Source organism: Pipra filicauda, unplaced genomic scaffold (genome assembly GCF_003945595.2).
Source record: "Pipra filicauda isolate LSUMZ 115617 unplaced genomic scaffold, ASM394559v2 scaffold13_size5146498_pilon, whole genome shotgun sequence".
NCBI lineage: Eukaryota > Metazoa > Chordata > Aves > Passeriformes > Pipridae > Pipra > Pipra filicauda.
In genome coordinates this window covers 3,528,453-3,553,002 of record NW_024103874.1, presented here as the reverse complement: position 1 = coordinate 3,553,002, position 24,550 = coordinate 3,528,453, and the positions used below count along the sequence as shown (strand labels likewise).

The 24,550-nt window shown below is 42.8% G+C and overlaps 1 protein-coding gene across 1 annotated transcript in view; it reads right to left on the bottom strand.

The window, feature by feature from the left end:
* The window catches only part of CDH4 (cadherin 4), a 425,706-nt gene that overhangs the window by 34,668 nt on the left and 366,488 nt on the right, over positions 1-24,550 (bottom strand). The window contains exon 8 of the mRNA XM_027710649.2: positions 7,710-7,847. Coding sequence (XP_027566450.2) covers positions 7,710-7,847 — 138 coding nt within the window. The remainder of the gene's footprint in view (positions 1-7,709; positions 7,848-24,550) is intronic.

Genomic DNA, 24,550 nt, shown 5'->3' with positions numbered 1-24,550 from the left:
TTTCTAACCACAGTTAACCTGCACATCTGCAGTGGCAAAGCCCCTGGAATTATTGCAGTGAGTCCTGCACAAGGTTGAGAAAGGATGGGAAGAATGAATATTGTTTCTGCTTGTGCTGTTTGTTACTGCTACCTCTTGACCTAACATCCTTAATCTAATTCATTGTTCATGGCAAAGGTTTTCATCAGGACCTGCAACGAGAGGCAGAAAGCCCACTTCAATTTAGAAACACTGGGCTCTTATTTAGGAAAACTAGACTGATTTGTAGTTTTTAAGACTTCACCAACTATATATTTAATGGAAATGCATACAGAATTAGGTAGATGCTCATGTACCCAAATGCTACTGGACATATTCAATTCACTTGAAGACAATAATTTATTTCAGTTAGATGATGACAGCTCTGTAACAGCCCAAGCTTTGCTGGGCAGTTTGGCTGAGCCTCGTTTTGATTGGAAAACTGTAAGTGAACACAGTCATCTGGGATTTTCCATGAAAGCACAATTGATTTTTAACAATAATGCCTGTCTGCAGGACTGTACAGAACTCCTGGTTTGTCTTCAGCTGTGAAACAATGCAGTCCTGTACATCCTCTCACCGTCGTATTCGGTCTTTCCCCCTGCCAGCTCTGACCTGTGTAATCAACTTGATTTCTGCCTCTTGTGACAACCACTGCTAAATTATGCCACAGGCACAGTTTTGATGATTTAAAAATACTGTAGGATCCAGGTTAAGCTACATTCAAATGTCATTACAGACTTCCTGAACGGCACGGGTGTAGTGGTGGGGACCATGAGATCTGAATGGGCAAGTCCATACGCAACTTTAGACTATACACTGGCAAATCAGGTACACAGTGCTCAAGATTTAAGCCCTTGATCTTTTCCAGGGTCTAGGAATGGGAAGGAGGCAGACAGACATGTGCCAAGGTCCTGCCAGATAGCTAGCTACCCACTTTCACTAGTTTTTCCTGGATCAGTCTGGTGAGGTCTCTTTTTAGGAAGCCCTTCCTTGGCAGGCATCCTGGTCCAATTTTCTGTCTGCAGGAAACCCCACTGACATCCCATTCCTGCTGGGTTCTCCCTTCACAGTGTAAGATTAATTTGTAAAACATGAGCATGCATGTAAAAGGGATGTCTCATAACACTCACATGTGCCCAGTGCTTCCAGATACCTCTGCCTATAAATGTGTTTAGGAAACCCCAAGGCAGCTGACACGGATTCTGATTTTGGTTTCCTGCGACCATTAAACATTTCCTCAAAGCAGATGTATTTACATCTTTTCATCACAGTAATTTGGAAGTTACAATCTTTCAGCCTGAAGGAAAAGCTGAGGGTTTTTCCTGCTACTTTGCTATTTTGGAACTCACTGTCAAAAACAGAGCTCAGCAGGATTTGACTCAGGGGGCTGGAGCCCAGGTAAAGCATTCATCCCAAGCTTTGCCACTTGCAAAAAACCCCACACTTTTACAGTTCACATCAGCTATTTCTACAGCTCTGAGCAGTGCTGCATCATAGGTCGATGCACACCCATGCTCTGTCCTCAAATAAACACTGAGCATAAGAACAAACACACACAGAACAAGGAATACAATTTTGGATTATGCTTGTTTGCTTTTCCACAGTTTTGGCAAGTTCACAGAGCAGGAGGCAAAGGGAGCTCTACACCACGGCTATGAAAAAGGAAATACTAGTGCTCTAGTTCAAGGCACTGAAACTGGATTACTATATCCAAACTGGGTCAGAAGAAAAGAAACTGAGCAGGGTGTGGAGCACAGCAGGGTTAGCAAGATAACCAGGGAATGGGAAGCTGTAAAGTAAAAGGGTTTGGAGGATCTTGGCTTGTTTTGCTTCACAAAATGATGCGCATTAGTAAATCAGGGTGGAGAGGGGAGAGAAAATGGGAAGAAAACATCAAAATGGAAGAAGGAAGAACTATTTCTGGTAAAGAACAAGACCAGCATGGCAGTGAAGCTCAAAGAGCATGCTTCCCTCTCCAATTCCGAAGCACTTCTCAGAGTGGGCTCATTAGCATCTCCCATTGTACTCAGAGGAACCAGGATACCTGCACAGACAAAGGTCAGACATTTTTGGCAGTGTGGTGCCAAAACTAAAAAGTCCTTTTAACTTGCATTTTTCTGTGTACTTTTGTTCAGGAAGTGCCGAGCTCTCCACTGCAGATTCCATTGCTGCCTGATCCAGCCCAGCACGAGCCAGGTTACAACCTTGATGTCACTGCCGCAGCCAGAGATGGGGCTGGGCTGACAATAATAATTAAACTGGCCAGTTAAAAAGTGCCTAGAACTCCTTTTCCTGATGTACTTGCAACAAGGACTTGTTCCTCCACTGGTTAGCCAAGTCCACATTGTAACCAGAGTACACTCACCCAGCAACACATCCCCTCCTGCTCCAGCACAGCATCTCTGAATACAGGTTACTCTGTACCAGCTACTCTGCTTTGAGTTCAGCCAGTCTTTGGCCAGATGGCCTTGTCCAAACCCCCCCCCCACCACCCCCCCACCAAAACCCCCCCCCCACCCACCAAAACCCCCCACCACACCCCACCCCCCCCCCCACCCCCAACCCCACACCCCCCCCCCCAACCCCCACAACACCCCCCCCCCCCCCCCACCCCCCCCCCCCCACCCCCCCCCCAAAGCACCCACCCCCCCCCCCACCCCCCCACCCCCAGTCACAATATCCCCCCAAGCCTGGGCACTTTTAATCTTGTGAACAATCCGACACATTCCTTGATAGTCCATCCTACCTTTGCAGCGGTTCCTCCCGGGAGTCAGTGTCAGGATCAGCCAGCAAGGCAGCGCAACGGGGAGGGGAATGCGGTCCTAAAACGGCCTCTTTAAAACAGACTCTACTGGATTCAGCTTTGGAAGAGGAGATTCTCAAAGCAGTGCCAAAGGGCAAATTTTAAAGTAGCTTTAAATAAGACCTCCTAAGGCTCAGGAGGTTTAAGAACTTGAATAGCCCAGTTTCTTTTTTTTTTTCTTTCCACATCATCCCCCTCTCCCGCCGTTTTTTTTTTTTTTTTTTTTTTTTGTTTAAGGAGAGGTTGATTGCCTGTCAGGCAGGTTTTCCCAAGAATCCACAAGCTCAAGTAATCATGAGCACTTTAGCCCTGTGAAATAATATTTCCTTTACACGGGCTACTATAAAAACAAGTTCTGCACAGTAGGCAAATTTAAAATAACTTTTAATTAACATTTCAGACACAGAAGTCTGATCATGCAAATTCATCTGCGTCTCCTCTCTGCGCCTGATTGTTCCTGATTGAATAAGATAAAAATAGACTTTGTATGAGTCAAGTGTAGGCATGGATTTCTTTCACTTCTCCTCCCCTCTGATTATGCATTTTCTTAGATAAAGTGGAAATCCTTGGATGGTTATTAACAGTATCATAGGTCAGACTGGAAGGGGCATCCTGCCTGAGAGGAGTTAAAGATTTCACTGGAATTAAAGGCGTTCCTTCTGTGAGCAAAAAAGATGCTTCAGCCTCACGTAAAACCTCACCTGAGACTATCCAGCATTGTTCTGTCTCAGTTGACTTTTAATCTCCGAGATACCAACACTAATTTCATTGCACCCCCTGTATCTGAGGTGAGCATCTGGCCAGAGGCTACGGATCTATATTAATATGGAAAAAACACGACTCACTTGCACACAGGAGATAAATATTTGAAGGGAGGCTGGGGAATTTCCACATAATTAAGACATGTCAGAGGACATGACCCTGTTATGAGTACAAGGGACTCTGGATAAGGGAGGGCACACTGATACCTTTATGTTGTAACAGCAATGAAGCCAGTTTCCCAGTAAAACTTCCTGCAAAGCCTTTGTAACACAGTCCAGCTAAAATGTCAATATTTTACACCAGCTGATGATTTGCCAGATACAAAACCCACCAAAAATGAATGAGCACAGCTAACCACTCTCTAAAAGCCATGAAAAACTTGGGCATGGAAGATGTGGAGTTGGTGTTACCTCTGCTCTCTGGCAGAGGGAAGAACTGTCTCCCTTCATTTATTTTTGCAAGCAACAATGTCACATGAAGAACGCAACAGAATGAGCAGGCTGAAGTCCCTTAGCTGGCCAGAAGAGCATTCCCTGGGTCACAGCCCTGCACTAAATCATTGAAATTGCCCCAAACAGCTGCCTGTAATGTTTATTGCATTTCAGGGGATGTGTCACTCTTCTGGTATCTCTAATGAGACACTTCCCTACTGTTGGCTGCTCTCTGATGCTTCTCAGCTCAGGCAGGTAGCACTGCAGATCAAGAAAACATTCATCATCACAAAAAACAGAGCTGGAAAGGACTAGGGGAGGTGCCTCAACTCCCACTGTGCCCCAGAGCCTCACAGCTTGATGCAGGAAGTCCTGGTCATAACTATGAGGACTGGCCATGACTCCTGCTGATGGAGACTGGACTTGGAGTTAACAGCAGACCTGAGTTCAAAATTGTTTCATCCAGAGACTGTGATTTCCTCCCTCCCATATAATTTCAGAATCCTCTGTATGGGAAGGTGGGGTTGCTTCTTCCCCTGCTGTTTTACAGGACCCTCCCCAGCCTTTCAGGTGATGGACTAAAGGGTGTGACACCCACAGAGATCCATTTTCACAGAAGCACCCAAGCATTTTGGAGTTTTACTAGAGTATCTTCATTCTGTGCCTTTATGGATCTTCTGTGTGATTTTATTGCTCTTTTTCCACTTCTCACCCAGCACTACATTTTGATGACAGCCCATTAGGTATTTTGGATGCCTGCAGGTCACCCACTCCAGTGGACGAGTCATTTTGGCATATCTTTGCCTGTCTGAACTTCCACATGGTCCATACACTCAGTCCCTTCCCCCCTGCACTGTGTGCTCGACTACAGACGTGACCTGACTTTCTCAGCCACTGCAGTGGCTGTTTTCTTCTCTCCCATCCCGTTGTTAAATTTTACACAGCAACATTAATTCCTGCTGCTGAACACATGAGCTGTGACACCAGCATGGTGCAGTGTCCTCCTGAGCTACATTCCTATCCAGAAACGATTAAGTTTAAAACCACCCTGGCTGAATGACAGGTAATTTAGGAGCGCTATAGGGTGGGCCTTTGTATCCGTCTGGGATGAATGCAGTTCCTGAGTTCCCCTCATCTGGCAGTTTTCCAAGAGCAAGCCACACTTTCAGTTATTCAGCTTATTTTGTTTTCACAACAGCATCTCAATACAAGTATTTAAAATAAAAATACACAGTATCTCTCCAAACAGCCCACACACTTAAAAGAGACCATGGGCTTCCTTACCCTCCAAGGAGCTGTAGATTTCCTGGAAAGCAATTTTTGCTACTTTTTTAGAGGTGTTAAAATGCAGATCAGACTATTTGAGGACAGCAAGGAGATTCAGCTGAGGTTTAAAGAGACTGATCAGCCTGATGCTGTTCTCTCTGCCAGTAAGGGAAAAACCATATTATACTTTCATGCTCACACGGAATTCATCCTGACTATACCCAGGAGTATATCAAAGATATTTGTTGCCATAGAATCAGAAAGTATTATTGTAAAACACCCTTGGTTTTCAAATCTTCATAAAGAAGTCCCATGTGCTACTGTGTAAAGCCCTTTGGCCCTTACAAAACTCTTTCTTCGGTGATTGAAATTAGAGAAATAATGGTACACATCAACTCTGCTTAGAGCAAGAGCAGCATTTTCTAATCCATTTACCACAATTCTATGGGTAATTCTCTTGATGGTTTTTATTCCTTCTAGGTTTAACACACATCGAGACATTAAATACTCAGAATTCACCTGAAAGCAAATTTCCATTATCCCACCTTCCAGCAGATTCAGCTTTGGAAAGTGTTTTGGAAAGCCATTAAAATATGACACATCTGGAGGGACGCTGCCCTCCCGAAGGCACTCATGCTCATGCAACTAACCCTGACACAGCTCATCCCACTCCCAAAACCTCACCTTCCAACTTGCATCTGGAGACAAGGACCAGGCAACCTGGGTCATCTGAACAACCTGTGCTGAAGTGACGTGGCCACTAGATGTCATTACTTTTTCACTCAAATGGAGGGTAAAGAAGAATTTACCTGGCAGAATAAGGTCCCCCCCACACACTAAGGAGCTGTGGGCTCCTCTTCTGCTGTGGTGCGAGGTCCCACGGCCCCACAGACACAAATTTCTCTATGAGTGGCAGCTTTCCAGAGAGAACAACCCTGTCCTGACAGGAGAAAGGACCACACAGCCCATGACCTGTGCCAGATTTTTATGGCTCTTCATAACTGTATGTATCGTCCTGAAGGAGATCTTGAATCACAACTTTACAGCACAAAGCATGGTGTATCCACGATGGATAGAAAGCACACATGTGGTGTTACACCCACCCTGCCCTCGCTGGAGCAGTATCACAGCCTGCAGATTGATGCCCAGACCTGAAAACATGCTGGGTGCCCGTATTACTGTGACTCAGGGGGAATTCAGTGCCTTTCTTCTTCTGAGAATCCAGGTCCAAGTCACTCGGTCAGAAAACGCTGGCACTGTTTGGGAGCTGAGCAGCCCAGCTCCTGATGGTGATGGGAGGGAAGGACCCAGACTCCACAGCTGGCATGGAACTAATCTGGGTCCACGAGGGTAAAAAGTGGGCTCTCCATGATCTCCTTGAGCTCTGCTACATATTTGCAGTCTGTAAGGGTATCACTAAGGGGAAACTTTGGTACTACATTAATAAATATTTAGAGACCCTTTAAGATGTAATGAAAATTCAGAATAATATAAATAATAAAAACATTCCTCAAAGAATGCTCAGTGGTTTGAGTACAATGCAGTTAGACTTTCTGTATTTGTAAAGATTTGGTGCTCATTTAAGATACATCATTTAGTGCTCCTTGTTGACCCTCATATGAATACAGATGGGGGATGCACAAGGATTTCTCATTTTATTAGCATCTAGACCTCTGCACTGCTCTGTGATTTCTAAAATTACTATGCACATTTCAGATGTTCTACATCTATGGATTATTAAGGTTGGAATGAACCAGACCACATCATTTCACCTTTCAATCCTTGATTTTTACAGTAAACAGCACTAAAAATTTGTCATCTGCATCTCTTTACTTTTTTCCCCTTGCCTCCCAGTAATATCTTGGAGCACATGAGAACAGAATAGAGAAAGAACTGTGCTAATATAAGTAAAATCTTTAACTGATTAAGACCAGATGTACTGAAGAATGTCTACACATTTACTGCCAGCACACACAAATACATCTGTTAGAGCTATCAGGGAAATACAAATTTCACCAGTTACCTTTTACCGTTTAGAGCACTTACTGCCTCCTTGAAATCATATCCCAGCTATAAACCCCAAATACCTCCTACTGCTAGGTTCTCACTCATAAGTACTAATAACTCTGATATGTCTACAGCCAGTTGCTGAGAAACAACTGCATCCTCTTCAGTGCAATCAGACATGGTCTGTTTGCCACGTTATTTCAGCTCCTTTAGTACCTCAGAGAAATCGGTCACCCAACAGTTTTGCTGGTTCATGAATAAATCTTCTTTTCCTTTTCCCTTTTTTCCTCCTTTTCCCCCACTGAAAAGACTTTGTTCCACAGTTATCCATCAAAGTTCCTCCTATCTGCCCAAACCAGCTAAGAGAGACAGTGGGTATCAACATCCATGAACTACAAACACACTGGATTAATACTTACAGTGCTGGTGGTGAATTCAGGGGGGTTGTCATTCACATCTGTCACTGTAATGATTGCTGTTGCCGTGTTTGAGAGACCATAGTTAAGATTTCCTTCCATATCTGTGGCTTGAACAATGACTATATACTGCTGAACTTTCTGGAAAAAAAAAAAAAAAGAAAGAAAAGAAAAGGAAAAGATGAGAAAAAAACCCGTGTCCTGTAAAATGCCTTGGTTTATTTTCCATATACAAGCGTGATCTTTAAGCAGACTCTAAAGAGATAATTGCATTAAAAATGTTGGTAAAAAAAAAAAGGCAGATAAAATTTTCTATCACATTAGAAAGGATTTTTGCATATATTGGTGGACATCACCTGCTTTATGGGTAAATAAAAAATCTTATGGGCGAAATTCCTTGCTTGAAACTCAAGTGTTTATTAATTTTTAAGCATTTCACCAACATTAGTCTCTCTCTTCTGAAAACCAATAAAAGTTTTGTGCATATGTTCTCACTGAAAACATTGCTAAGAACATTATACCCCCAAAACTGACATCAGTATTGCCTGGTGGCCTTTCAGCTTGTCCTGCTCAAACAGTTTGATGCCCACAAAGCATTTTGATACTTAAAATGTTCTCCATGTTTCAATCCTTAACACGGTCTCAGTAAATAAGGAGAATTTAAGTCCAGTATGGAAGAAAAATAGTAATTCAATGCAACAAACAGAAGTTCAGTGGAACTTATTTAAATTCCTGAGCATCCCCTACAACAAGGCTCTCAAAGAAAAAAGCTTCACAGAGTCAGCCATAAAAATCACACAGTGAAGTTCTAAAAGATGCTGTACGTCAATGCAACTGGAAAATAAACCTGAATAAAACAGGACAGGCCATCTGATCTTGCATGTGGATACATCTCCCTGGGATGTCTCTTTACTTGGGAATATCTGTCTGCACTGAGAAAAGTCTCCTAACCTGTAAAACTGTCCTTAACAATGAATTTTCATCTGGATCTGTAGAATTTACCATTGATCTCAATATGTGTCTTGCTCACAGAGCACTTTACAGATAGGAAAGCAAAGCTCCTCTCCTGAATTATGGGCAAAGGGATGTGCCGAGAAACAGGGAGGGATCCAGCCAAAACCAAAAGGTGTGTAAACCAAGTGGAGGCACAACTTTATGCAGGAAAAGCTTTTTGTAAAGTCAAGTGGAGGGACTTTGACGCAAGAAGACACCAGCCACGTGCTGGACTGCTCCTGCTCTCAGAACACAGCTCGGGTACTCGGGGCTGCTCCCTCCAGGTGCCCACGCTATGGGTGTGTGTAAAATGTCAGATGTCCTCTGGAATTTCAAAGGGCAAGAATTAGGTCAATTAGGTCTCTCTATTCCCATGCAAACATTCTCAAAGTGCTGTAATTGGCTCAATTTTTTAATTCTTCTGAGTTGCCAGAATAAGAGATCTGAATTTCAGCTTTATCTTGATTTCAGGACTTTTAATTGACCTGCTAAATTGACATGGCATCACACTCAGGGATCCATCAGCACCTTGCAACTGGAATATATTATGGAAATGCACTTTCATTATCTCTTCCTACCTTGTATAATAAAACATGAGGGAGAAACTATTGTTAGCCCTTGTTTTGCCTCATGCAAGAAGGTGCTGTTCATTACTCCATTTGTAAAGCACCGGCTAAGGCTGAAATGTCCTTATTAGTGAATGTAATTTCTATTTCATATTTAGCTTTTCCTTCCTTATTCTCCCTTATAGACAACTTGGGAGGTTGATGGAAGTATTCCCTAACAGGCCAAATACTTGTGAGCCAAATTAGGTTTAAACCATATAACAGAGGAAGATATTTAAAAAAATAGCAGCAATCAGGTTTCACACAAATTAGAAAAACAGGCTGGAGGCCCACATGAGAGACTCATTTCAACAGTGCATTTAAATGGAAAAGCCACCTCTAATGTTCCTGGCTGCAGTGAGAGAGACCCCAGACTGTTTCTGACCTGACAGGGTGGCTGTCACAGGTTATTGTCAAAGCCTCAGTCCTTTGGCAGCAACTGCAGGAAAAAAATGTTCCTTCTTTTCTATCAGCTGAGAGTGTGATGGAACAGCTCCCATCAGCAAGTGCTTCTTACCCTGGCATATCACCATTTTTCCATGTGTCTCCCAGGTCCTGCTCCCACGTGTGCCCACCACTGAGCCCCCAGCGAGGGCATGGCAAAGGCAGCTCTGTTTGTGTCAAAAGCACTTCTAAAACCTGAGACTGTGTTATGCAAACTTCAGTCTGAACTCTGAGAATACACCACAGATCTTGGGTAAGGTCACACTCTGTCTGCACAGCACTTACTCATCCTGGGACCAGCCTGCACAACTCCCACCCCCTCCAGCTCCTTTCAGCTGCTCAACCAGCACTTCCCTTAGAAAATGAATCCTCTCAAGAGATGGCAAGGAAGTAGAAAGTCTCGTTTAAGAGTTTGGTTTACTTCTCCATTTTACTGCTTATTAAATTACACACACTGATGACATGTGCGTGTGTGTACTCACAGACCTCAGGTTTACAACAGAGTTGTTTTATTTAACAAAATGCTATTCACTGAGCTCTGTAGCACAGTGTTAATAAAAAACCCCACATAAATCCAGAACACCGGATTAAAGAAGTTTAAAAGCCAGATGATATCAATCAGATCATACAACAGCAAAAAAAAAAAGGAAAATTACAGGAATTTAGTAATGTGCAAATGTACCAGTCACAAAGAGCTGGTGTAGAAGGATGGGAAGAGGGGAAGGATGGCAAAGGAGCACAGCACTTGTGCAGCAAGTGCAGGGAGTCTAAGCCTGGTGAGAAAATGTGAGGAATCACAGCAGATCTCAAATGGATGGAGTGATCAGGTAGGACCAGGATGGGAGTGCACACGCTGGAGATGGGAGCTGCATCCCAGGACACCAGAGGCAGCTGCAGCCATCAGGTAACACACCAGAAGTGAGCTGCTGGTGGAATCTTAGAGATATCACCAAAGTTGCACTGATTTCCATCAGCTGAAGACAGAACTACTGTGTTTAGAGCAAAAGTGGAATCTGACATGGAGCATGGCCTTGGTTGGTACACAAATGTTGTAAAAAACTCAGACATAAGAAACCACAGAAACATTTAGGGTGGAAAACACCTTTAAGATCATTGAGTCCAGCCATGAAGCCAACACTGCTAAGTCCACCAAATGGAAATAGTCTGAGATCTGCCGAGCCTTCAGGTTCATGGTTCCCACCCACATCCAGTTCCATCCGAAAGGCTCCAGCACTGTGGATATATAAGGGTGCTCCTTTCAAGTACCTAGTTTCAGTTTATAACTAATTCAATTTCCAGTGAGATTGGCCCCAGCAGATAACAAATTACTGATTTTTTTGTTTTTTTTCTGTTGCTAATCTTTTTGCTTTTGTGCATTAAGCTGATTTTATTGAACTATTCAATCAATTTCAATTTCAGCATGTCCTTCCAATTTGTCACATCATCTCCAGGGGCATCTTAGTTTGTTGTCCTAATAGCATTATTATTGTTACGACTATTAAAGAAAAAAAAGGCAGCCTCATGCCCCCGAGCACGAGAGACATTTTCTTGATGGCATTTTGGTAATACAGAATAATCCTCCCATTCTCTTTCTTTACAAAAATGACATTTTAAACAGCGCAGGGCAGAAACTACAGCATAGAGGTAAACCAAAATGGTCCTAACATTTGCTATATATTTGCTCTGATAGTGATGCTGTGGAACTAAGGAAATGAGACTCTGCCCCAAGGGGGTCTAGACTAAACCCCCCTGAAGCCTGTAGGAGGTCCTGTGGCCAGTATTTTTAATAAATCTAACAAATCTTCATGCTACAGCAAAGTAAATGTGCTGCTTCTACTTAAGCCAAGGAAAAAAAGACCTCAGCTTGATAAGTGCAGAGCTTTTAGCCTGACCTAAAAACTAAGAAGGGCTCTTGAAGGAAAAATTATGAAGGAAGGAATAATTAAAGGAACTGTGGCAGATCTAATCTGTCTGCTCTTCTGTCAATCATCTGATACAGTGCCTCAAAGAAATACATCAGCTAAACTAGAGAGGATGGGAATTAGTTGAAGAAATTGGTTAAGCTGGTTAATAGGAAGTTGGTCAAGGGCTCAGTTAAAAAGGTATCAGAGCCCTGTACAGGAGGAATGATAGCTTGGAAGAAGGGTAACCTGACAATTAGGTGACAGAAACAAGATGTGATTTAATAGCACAAAATACAGGATAATGCAGCAAGGGACCAATAACAAAACTTTTCTGGAAGTTGATTTATTGGACATGGGAGAGGAGAACTATCCCCATGCCCCACCAGCTCCCTGCTGCCGAGCAAGACACAAACGCCGTCGGCAAACTCACTGTGTGCAGTATCAGCACTGCAGATATGGCACTCCTAAATCCTTGTGCCAAGCACTGGGGGCTCATCGGGATGCTGGGAGCAATCCAAGCCCTTCTACTCACTGCTGAGCAACCCGGATCCAACCAGGTGCTGGCGGTGAAGAGCCCATCACCGGAGAAGAGCCCAGAAGAGCTTGGCTTGTTTAGTCTAGCAAAATGAAGGCTGATAGCAGATATGATTACTGTCTATAAATACATCAGGAGGATAAACACTAGGAAGGCAAAGAAGCAATTTAAACTAAAGGACAATGTTGACACAAGAACAAATGGGTATAAACTGGCCACGAATAAATTTAGGCTGGAAATTAGTAGGTCCTTCACCACTAAAGGAGTGAGATGCTGGAGCAATCTAATACAGGGTCTGGGGAGCAAAAACATTCAACAGAATGTATTAAATTAAGGCTAAAATCCTTTTGGTCTAGGTAGATATTATGACAAACTGAGCTAAAGCAGAAGACATCTCTCAGCATTCTCTGCATACAAACAACTTTCTAGAAAGAAAAAGAAGAAAACCCTTTTCAGTCCAAATACTACAGAATGTCAGTGTGAAAATGGTTTAAGACCCAGCACCGACTGCTACCACCGAACCAGCCCACTCCATTGGCACACACAAAGGAACAGGTGCCCTAAACAAAATTACAGCTATTGCAAGTGGCTCTTCCCATCAAGACAGAGTCTGGCATGAGAGGCACCGGCTCAAATCCCAGCTGAGCAGAGCATGGTCTTGCTGAGAGAGGTTCTAAACAAAAATAAATCATGTTCAGAGACAGAGTTTAAAAGAACAAAGTATTTTAAAATGACGTCCTAGTAATGAAGGGCTACCCGTGATCCCAATTTTCCAATGCACATGCAGAGTGTTTGAGAAATATGGCTATTCCTGGTTTACACATGCAATTATTATACATCACACATGAGCTGGGTAGTTGTGTATAACAAAGTCCAGAAATGTGGTAATTATGTGATTATATTAATCTGCATTACGGACAAGGGGTTTGCAAAATTAGGACCTACATTTTCAAAGCTCTGTACAAATATTGTCCAATTAATTACCACTTCCTGAGAAATGTATGACTAGCTAATTTTAGCATCACGTCTGGTAAAGCAAATAAGGGTACCAGGACGTAGCATGTATTAGTAGGAACCTACTGGTGAAGGAGACAGAAAATCTAAATCCTATTTCCTCCCATGGCTATCCTCACATCTTCTTTTTATCTATGCGTTTTTTCATGTTCCCTTAATTGTGCAATACTGATGAGAAGAATATGAGATGTTCTTCTGGTTTGTTTTCAGAATAATTTCTTTGCATGGTAGTGAAGTCTTGATGTTCACTTTTTTGGGTACCAGATAGTTGATGGTGAACATACCATTAATAAATACTGCACCAGAGCCAGGAAAGCCAATTTAAAAACAAATAAACAAACTCCCCCAAACATTAATTTGACTCTAGCAGAAATATTTTTCCCAAAAAGACTTAACTAGCCACCATTTACACAAAGCCCACAGGCAGACCTTTTAAAGCATTTATCCCTTAATACTCCCTACTTAGCCACAGTTAATTCCGAACACAGATTCCCAGCAGAAGGCCCTATTCTCAAAGCTCTGAGAAGAAAGCAGCTTGCACAGAACACCCAGAGCACCCAGCACCTTTCACAGCCCCCCAGAGGTGGTGGTGAGTGAGCTCCATCCCTGTGCCAGAGTTGAGCAGAGTCTTTGATATACCTTGACCTTTTTATTTCTTACACATAATGCAGCATTACACCACGTCTGCAGCATCCTTGGCAAACATCAAAACCTGGACCTGTGAATCTTAATGCACAGGCTGTTGCCTGAGGTAAAAAGATGTAGTTTTACTCCATCTCAGCCTTGCTGTGTAGGACCAGATACCACCAGAGGTGTTCATGTTTCTGATAAGACAAGCGTAAAACAAGGGAGGGGACCCAATTTTTAAAACTAACTGGGCTACAGCACTAAACAGCCAGGTTTATTTTCTCCACTTGGCTGGGGCTATATTGGCTTTTCTTCCAGCATGGCATGGTGTTCCCCATCCACAAGCCTCTGGTGTATTGGATTTTATGAGCTACTTGTGATTACAGAGCCCCCAAGCAGGGGCAGTGCTGGTCTATCTCTGTCCAGCAAGGCACAGTTTACTCCCCTGGAAACAGCAGTGTGTTCATCAAGCTGCCTCTCTTCCTTAGCAAAGGGATTGTTGGGAATGCTCTGGCCCCGACATGCTGGTCAGACCCTGTGTATTCCTGTATTCCTGAACCTGCCTGTAATCCAGCATGGATAAATGCCTCTGTCTCAGGAAAAGCCTCATCCCACCACCCACAGCTCTCCCCCTCATTCTGCATAGCACACTTCCACATACTGAGCTGGGCTTTAAGGAGGCAGGGAGAGGATGACTTCTGGTGCCAACTCCCCACACAGCAGAGGATTTGTGCCAGCATCACTGAGCCTGCCTGACTCAAAGAAGGAAAATATTTACCCAGGAGTCGTTTTGTTGGCAGTCAGTGCCTGCTCCAACTCACTGGCCAGAGCACCCACACCTCCAGTCTGGAAGAGCTGTTCCACACACCTTCAAAAACCAGCCTAACACATACCGTGTTTTCTGAGACAAATGAAGGTCTAGAGGCCACAGGCCAACCTCAGTGAAAATCCTTGGCACTGCTGCTATACTGACATCCACCTTTAATGCTTCCTCCTGGCAGCCTGATTAACAACCAGCAATGAAACTACTTAACACTTTCCCTCTCAGCACCTGAGACTGTAACCAGTGGGATCTCACAGCTTATACAACTCATCTCTTAAGCTACTGCACTTTAAGATAGTATATTAATGTGTTACAATTTACACCTTTTAACCCATTTGGAACCACCAGACATGCCATCAACTTTTCCAGTTTCTCCCAGGGTGGGTGTTGAGTCTCCCACATAGGTGTCAATGGCACCTGCTCCAGCTTAGCAGCTATTTTCTCTTTTGCGTGGCAGCTTCTGAAAGACAAACAGCTTCAGGTGGTGGGTACAACACTCAGCAACAGTGAGCTGAGCTTTCCTATGAAAGCATGAGGAAGTGCTTTAAAAGTTACCTGAAAGAAAGCGAATATGATCTTTTTATCACACAGAGGTTATAACATCAAAGAACGCTGGAAAGCCTTTCAGGAGTCTACTCTGTTTGGCCTTTTAGTAGCGTGAGACCAAATAGTTCAGTGACTGTTGCCCCTGGCTGCCTTTTCTTGTGTTATTCAGACAGTGAAAGTGGTGAAGTGGAAACCTTTCCAAAGGACGCACTCGGTACAGAGCAGACCCCAGCAGGCACCCTGAAAGCCTTCCAGCATCCTGGCCATATCTCCCTGGAGCCTCCTGAACAGAAGACATGTGAACCAAACAGAATTGCTCATCCACCTCATCTCATGGTGAGAGCCAGGACGTTGCTGAACAGCCAGATCCAGGAGCAGGGCCACTGACTGAGCATCTCAGCTCAGAAAGCGATCTGCCAGTTGTCAGGGATACACAGGGAAGCTCAGAAATAGAAGCTCCAAGCACTAAAAAGCCCTGAAACAAAACCAACCCAACAGCAGACAAATAACTGAAAATGGTAACACAGACTGGGGATCTTGATGGATCATTTTAATGATTTTCTTAATAATGCCTGGTGCCAGCAATACTGGGCATTGAGATGGCTGTATTAAACAGGATCAGAGTTGCTTTGAGTGCAATATGCTGCAACCACATTCATCTAAGATATATATATATATATATATATATATATTAGTTTTACCCCTGAGGGATTAGACACTGAGCCTGGGCTATCAAGGTTTTAAAAAAAACACCCAAGCTGAAACCCCACCGTGGTGGAACACTGTGGAATATCAATGCAGCAACTTCTGCCCAAAGAAAGGGACCTATAGGAAAACACATCCACCAAAACAGTCAAGTGACCTAAACCACCTTGCAGGAGGTTTGCCAGGCTCTGACCCCAGCTGGGCACCTCTGATGGCAACAGCATGTTTTGAAGTGTGCTGTGTACAAGGTTAATAGCAAGGTAGGGTCTGTTATTAACCTAATACTTGTTCTAGATTTCGAGTTGCAGAGTGTGGGCATCAGAGGTCACAACAGTTTTTATCTGATATCTGAGCACAGGCATTTGTCAAAACTTGGATGTATTTGCTTAAAAAACTTTTAAACCCAAAGAATGTTTTTCATATCTGAAATAGTGCTTTGAAATTGTCCTCATTCTTTATAGCTCATCCAGAATGTAATCAGTACCTCTATATTTAAGACTGTGACAGTATTTTCTGGTTTGGGGAAATTTTATAGCATGAACATAACATTTGTTGGGATTTTTTTTGGTTTTTTTTTTTAGACTGAGCCTTGGCAAATAAGACAGCAAGCCTGGAGCAAACAGAAAATAAGGACTGGGCTGTTTTCAGAAGATAAGTGAGAAAAGAACACCATCACCAAAAAGAGATCAGCATTCTGTAGCATTTCTTTTCTAGTCTTGAAATGCTTGATATAGCAATATATCACTTAGGGACTTGATAGATTTCCCCACCCCAAGAAGCCCCATAAAGGCACCTGAGTTGGGCACAGCAATATTGAAGCTATTCAGGTGCTATGAGCTGACTTCAAAATTATTCTCAGAAACTCTGCTGTAACAGTATCTCTATCCTGGGATGGTATCGACTTTCCTGTTCATAAAGACTGTCAGTTAATGAGCTTCTCATATGGTTCTCTCATTTAATGCCAAAATTAGAATCACAGAATCATTAGAAACTGGTTACATCTCTCTCTTCAGTGATCCAAACTACAGACCAAACAAGTCCACAAAGAAGCCAAAGAGAAATAAGGAAAATGAATTCCATGCTTCTGACAGTCATGCAAGGGAGTGGCAGTGAGCTGGTATGAGCTACAGATAAATTTCATTAAAAAGAAAAGATATGAAGAGTGTCTTGGATAATGTATTTTGATTCTGACTACAGCCACTGTGCCAAAACAGAGGAGGGTTGTGATTAAGGCTGCAGGTTGCAACTTGGAAGACCTGGATTTTTTCAGCATTTTCCCGAACCCTCCCCAAGTGACCTTTAATAGCTCGTTTAATTTTTCTGTGCCTCAAAGAAATTGAACATAACACTTCAAAATGAAATTAAAACTCTTTCTTATGTCACAGTGATACCATGAAAACAAAAATCCACTCATTGGTTGAAGCACTCAGACACTGGGATGAGGAGGGCTGTAGAACACCTCCAGCACCCTTCTCTCTGCACAGGGAACTGGCACAGAGCAGGTGTCCGTCTGTATCCCTCAAAAACAAGAACTAACTCCTACCCTGCTCTCAACTCCTGTCAATATTCTGCAGCCTTCGTGCCCCAGAGATGCCAGGTCATCTCACAAAGAGCACTTAAAGGGAGACCTGAGGAATAAGCCTTCTAAGTCTTGGCTGAGGCAATTTTTGTAAAACCATGAAATTACATTTGGCTTTTCTTGAGCAGGGAGAGACAGGCAATAGTTCAACATTGGGTGGTCACACAGCTGCAGAGAGGTGCCCTTTGGTAAATATGCCAGCATTAAATTGATGCTGCTTCCAGGTTGTGTTTGCCACTTACTGACAAAAGGAGTGAGTGCTGAGACAGAAAAAGTCCAAAAAATCTCAAGGCAGACTGCAGAGGAGGGACAGTAAACAACAATCTCAGAAACATTTTTTTTTTAAATAAAAAACAACCTTCTTTGGACTTGTGCAAAACCAAATTCTTCCTACAGCATGTAACTTCTTGCTGATTACCCAAAGGCCAGGCTTTAGGATAAAAAAATATCCTAGTTATGTCCATTGCACTCTTATAATCCAAAAAAACCTTTGCTGTCAAATGCTGCCAGAGCAATTTAATAAACAGGGAGAATGCCTTAATGTATTCTGAAACCTGAAAACCACCCATCATTAGCCCCACATGCTGTTTTCCTACTTTCCCTGCTTTAAGCCATTTAGCTGTTACAGCTGTTTTTCTTGTAAGCCTGACTTCTGTTTCTATCAGCCTGATTTGTTTTCTGGTATATCACGCTTGATTAGAAAGAGGAAGAAAAACCTTTCACAATTCAGGTAAAACTGCTTTCTTAAGATCTGTCAGGCTGCAAGCTTGAAAAAGATCATCAGAAAGATCAGTGTAGGTGAATAAATATTCATAATATTGCTCATTATTTATACTTGGTCTCATTTTTGCAGATAGGCTTGAAATTCTACACTCACTCGCTGCTATAGTCAGATCTTTTTATTCTGAGGAGCATGAGGTTTTTTAAAACCTATCAATGCAGCAATTAAAAAAATAAAATCAATGTAAAACATTCAAACAATTTTGTCTAATGTTATATATACACATGTGGTATGTACAATACAAGGATCATGGATTTTAAAATTATTGGCAGTCAGGAGCACAACAAAAGTCTCAAGAAATCTGTACTGTATTGACTCCTTATGGTCTGGATAAAATAAACTCATTTGCTGTCATCTGTTATTCTTTGGTGAGAATTGTTTTAAGAAAATAGCTTGGCCAAGTCCCTGCTAGGTGCATATGATATGTGCCTTCACTGTTATGAATTGAAGGGAACATCCAAACAGTGAAGGAACAGGTTACATCCAGAAAAGCAGCTGATTTAATTAAATTTGGCAGAATGAAAGGTTAGTGGAAAACAGTCAAATAACGGAGAAGAGATTAATGTGAGATGTTCCCTATTGTATTTCGCTTAAGAGCTGTGTTACCCAGTATGGGCAGGGTCACGTTGTGTCAATTTGCTGAGAGAGAATGTGATTGACAACTACTGGAAAAGAAATTTGGTTTGGTTGTGAAGTCAGAAATAGTAATGGGGGCTTTTGTCAAAGCCAGCTCTGCCTGCAAATGGCTTTGTTTCCCCGGCTTGGAAGAGGGCTACGCTCCACGCCCCAGCCATGATCAACTGCCCAGGTCGAGTCAGTGCAGACTCAGCTGGAAGCCCCTCTCATTTAAAAGCCATCGTGGGTACCACGCCTGGTACCACACTGATGTTGGTCTGCTGGACCAGTGCCAGGGACATTCAGCAAAAAGTCCTCCCTGCCTCTTCCATCACCCTCCTCTGCAAACTTGGACCCTTGGAGGCACGGAGGTTTGCCAGCTCTTGAGTTGCTTTGTAAGGTACTGACTCAGCCCTGCTCTGGCTGCCCCATGGGTGCTACCTGAGTTAACCTGCAAGACCTTCTAACTACAGGAAAGTTAATTTTTAGGTGCAAACAGGGGCAAAGGAAAAGATCTTCAGAAGATCTTCAAAGCAGTGAGAAAATTAACTAAAAGCTCATCCTACGAGTGAAGTATTTTGAGCTGGGTGGAAACCCAGGACATGAAACAAAGACATTTGTACACGAGCAAGATTTGATCTTTTCCATTTTCTATATATCAATAATGCCAAAGATGTAACATATAGGAAATAAAACCTGCAGTTGATTCAATATTTGATTGTTGTGCTACATTTTGGTGTAGAAGAAGGGTTACAATTCAGACTGAATCTGACGGAAAAAGCACTTAAGTCCAGACCAAAATACAGTAATAAAGTTTGTGATAACTTACCAAGTGCTACACAGCTACGATCATCTCAATGGTACAAATCACTCACTGAACAAGATCTAGGATTAATGGAGGATAAAATGCTATACTTTTCAGAATGAGGCATCTCAGCTGTTTTTTACAAGCTAATGAATCTAATGTTTATATCTAGCTGTATTAGACAAATAGAAAAGGAAGATTTTTTATTAAACATTTTATTAATGGATTTGAGTGAAGTCACAAATGGGCAATTATGTGTACTCTTACAAAAGAAAGGCCACCAAAACGAAGAAATATTTGCAGAGAGAGCAATCTTAATAGTGCAGATCTTCCTGTGGAGCTTCCTGATGGCTGTCAGCACTCACTGCTCTCTGGGGTACAGCATTTGGGGAACAAGAAACAGAGCAATCCCAGGAAAATACTGACTGCTATATTGAGCAGTCATGGTCCTACTGCAATAGGAAATGGCTGTAGGGTATTTGGGAAAACGTAGTTTCAGTGATGCTGCATCCTTTGGGTTCAATTGTACCCAAAGACTCAGCAGAGAAACAGTATGATGAGGTCTGAGCCCCAGCCTCTGGTGGCTCAGAGGCTTTGCAGACGCCTCCACGTGAGCCCGGCTCCAGCAGAGCTCCGCTGCCCTCCAGAGTACCTGCTCTCTGCTTTGGAGAGTGCAGACCTGTACAACTCAATATACTGCCTGCTCAGAGGGTTTCAGACAAGAGATAAAACTGGGGAAATGAGGAACAGGAACAAATGACTTCATGATAAACTGAAGAACTGCTGATAAATGAAATGACTGAGACGCCGGGCTGGCCGAGTGCCACTGCGAGAGCTCGCTGTGACGAGCAGGGACGTTTTCCTTCCCATACTGGGCCTGTCAGCCTTGATCAGATCTCTGTTAGCAGAGTCCCTGTATGTCCAGGTGAGACTCCAAAGAGAGCAGTCACTGTAACCCAGAGACAAACTGCCCCATGTCAGTGGCAGGAGAAGGTCCGGTCCGAGCAGTTTTTCAGAGAGTGCTCCAGAAGAAGCACACTGGTGTACAGAGTGTGAAATTAAATGCCGTGTTTATTAATTTGAAAGAGGAGGGAGTAGAACGAGAAGGATTTTTAATAATCCTAAACTGTCCTAGCTGTACAGGGAGACCTTTGGCAGGGTACCTTGGGCTCTTTCTGGTGACCACGTGTGACAGGAGGATGGAGCAGCAGCCACAAGCCATTGCAATAATTGAAGGCACAATTTAATTTTCTCAGATCAGGGCCTTAATCAAGCAGCATTTAATTCCTATGCTTTTTGTCATCTAAGGGATGTGCAGGATCTTTGCATGTGTCAAAGGTGACCAGGAGCAGGTTCCATTGTAGCAGGGGAAATTTTGTAAAGGAGTCAGCACCATAGAGACCCCTTGACAACCTTCCAAGTTCCTGTACTACAGAATTAACTTCACATTGCCACAAGGTATGAAAGAAGAACTTGCCAACCACCTTTATGTGATAAAATGCAATTCTTGCAATTACAAAATTGGAGGAATATAACAGTTTCTTGGCTATTAGCTGCAAGAGGAAATTTCAGCACTTCAGTTCTCTCCAATTCTGGCTACATTTCCTCTTAAAAAACATTTACGTATGGGAGTGCTGAATTTCATACAAGAAGCAAAATGACCCTGAATTTAGTAGGCTACATTATCAAATACTCAAAAGTAACAGACTGAAATGAAAAATTGCAAAGCATAATTCTGCCAAGATAATTAATCCTTGTTAACCCGTGACCTGATCATATATGATGCTGCTCTGACGAGCTTACCAAAATGCTATAAATAATTCTAGCATATTTTATTTTCTTTGTAGGCATAAATATTGACAAATTCATACTCATTAAACTTCTGCGAGCTGGGAATTATCCCTGTTTCTCAAATGGGGAACAGGCAGAGGAATTAAGACTCTTTTTCAGAGGCATTCATCAGTTTGGGGAGTCCAGTTAGAGATGCTGAATGCACTTTTAAGCCTTATTTATGCGTATAAGTAAAGCTGTATTGATCAAATCCATCCCCCAACATTACTTCCTTTACCTCCACCCTCAGCTGAGACCTGTTTCTTTGTGCAAGAAAGTCCCTTGGCTGAGTTGCACCAGTTTCCTGAGCACAATTACTGCAAAAAGAAGCTTTTTGCCCCTCTAACTAGACTACAAGTTTTGGGTAGCAATTCATCCGTTTCAGACTCAGTGACAGTTCTAGCCCAGCAAAACCTAACTTCAGACTAAGGATATGGGTACATAAAAAAAATTACTCTGAGACAAGCTGGGGTATGGATTTACAGTGCCTTAGTCACTCCACAGGATCTGCTTCATGCTACCTGCAGTAAGCCTGGGATATCTTCTCCCACTTCAGGCTACCATGTACTACCTGTTATTTTTTGTTGCAAATGATATCTTTATTCTAGTACTGATACTTTCTGACAATTGCAAAGGAAAGGGGACATTGTGGGATAAAGAACTCCCTTTAAGACTAACTATTCTGCTTTGGTTGTGATGTGGAATTCCAATGAAACCATCTCAGCTGTGTGTGGTCCATGTTCTAAAATCTCAGCTGCCTGTATGATTCAAGGGAAATGTCCCCAAAACTGCACCAATATTTTCTTCAGAATCCAGTTTAACCTCTTAACCCCATAGAAGATTTAGAAGGAGCTGATGAGATTTAACACTCTCCAAAATACTGGTGAGATGTGCACTTCTGAAAAAGAAAATTAATATTTATCCTACTCCTACAGCAGAATGTGATGTTAAGCTTCTGTAGAGCTGCTCACCTCAGGTTCCAGAGGTGGTGTATGAGCTTACACTAAACAAATGTTGCATATGTTGCTTTATTTCCTCCACTTCTCAGACAAAACCATGCTGTGTAAGCAGAAGGACCAGAAGCTGAGATACTTCACTGTAAGCAAGAATCAAGGCTGTAAGACCAGGCTCCATGTGGACCTGGTGGGACCAACCTCTTCAGGCAGGATGTGAAGGGATTTAGGACTCTGGTCCTTGGTCTCTCCCAGAAGAAGCTGGAGGCTGTGATAAGTATGTGTCAAGAATTTTGTGAGATGGATTAACTCCCTGTGGAGAGTAAGGTGAGATCATGAAATGCATTTAATTTTATCATAAGTTGTACTCAATTTGTGTCCCAGAGGTGAAAAGGTTTTATCTCACCCCACTAACAGGAGTATTTACCTCTCTCTCGGTTAATGGGAGCTGTATGGATTTTTTATTTCTCTTTTCTCCTAGGAAATGTCAGAACAGTCCAGATTTAGAAATGTATTATCTGACAGCAGAAACAAAGTGCCACCTTGAACCAGTTGTAACAGGTCCTTATTTTGAGTTGTTAAGGTCTCTAACTAAGCCATTACCCCACAGAGTCACAGATGGACAGGACAGTTCTTGCCCCACAGTCAGCTCTGTCACTTTGAAGTGTGGAAGTGGAATACACAACACACATCAGAGAGATCCCATTTTCCCTGCCCTGTTTGAAACAGGAAAGACCATCCTGGGCTGGCACCTTCTTTGTCAGTAGGGGGGTGTGGATACAGAGTTTTATGGCTTTGCTTCTGGAGTGGCAAGTGGGGCTTGTACATCAGCCTGATGTTTTTTTTCAGATTCTTTTCCAAGTTGGAAGGGGATGTTCATCCCCGTGTGCCCAGTGCATCTCTGGGGGCTGGGTGTGCAGCACCTGGCAGGACTGGGCCTTGGAATCTTCACAAAATGGAAGAAAAGCAAACAAACAAAATCAACAGATGGAAACTCTCAGATAGAAGGGGACATACTGGTTATTTATTTAAAGAGCTGTTAAGGTCTAATGGAAATTTTCAAGAAGCATTCCATTTAGAACCTAGCAGAGGTTTATTTAGTCCATATTTTCTGTTTGTTTTCAATCATTTTTCATGGCAAAGAACATTTACTACCAGTGCTCATCCCAAGCATCTGCAATTGTGTATTCCCTACCATTACCCTGGTTGCTACGGAGACAACTGAGATGCCACAAACAACAGAAAGCTCTTCTGGTGTGGGAACAGTGCTCCAAGGAGAGAAATAACCCTGGGAAACATGATATCTTCCAGCCCTTGCACAGAGACATGGAAAATGGGTGAGATGTATGGGACAAACAATGTGCTGGACCCCGAATCTAAACGAAGTGTCTCACCAGAGCTGCTTCCCTGTTGCCAGCTGCTTTTCAAGCTGCACAAAACCCACAATCCATATTCCTCTAGACTTGATGCCAAAGAACATTTTCTACCTGGATTTGAATAATGTGAATATATTAATTAAAGTTGATAATGGCTGATAATGATTTCCATCAGCAGTAGAATGTTGCTATATTTATCATTATCTATGAGATCACCGTACCCAACCGTAATTTATACAGAGAAGACTTCAACTAACGTGACTTGCCATCTTAACAACTTTTCTGATAACACCTTTAAAGCCACAGAACGCTGTTTTCTCAGACAATGAGACCATTGCTCAGCATGGGAAGGAAAGCAAAGAGAGGAGATCAAGCCCCCCAGGTTTTGCTTTGAGCTGCTTGCCCTTGGAAAGGAGTTGACTTTGAGCCTGGCCACTGCACTGGCAAAAATATAAGGACAATTCAGCACTTGAATATTTGTATTCAAGGGGGAAAAGAGGGGATGACCAGATCCCACTAAGGAAGCCTCCAAATCCTCACACAGCAATGGATCACTAATGTCTACAACCCAGTGGGACAAAACTCATAGGATTGCCCTGGTACTATCTTGATCTGGATGGAGGAGGTATTTTTCCTGCTGCTGCTGTGCCTGGGGTCAGTGGGGCTCCTGGTGGGAAAGAACCTTCCAGAAGAAAAATTAAGAGAATCA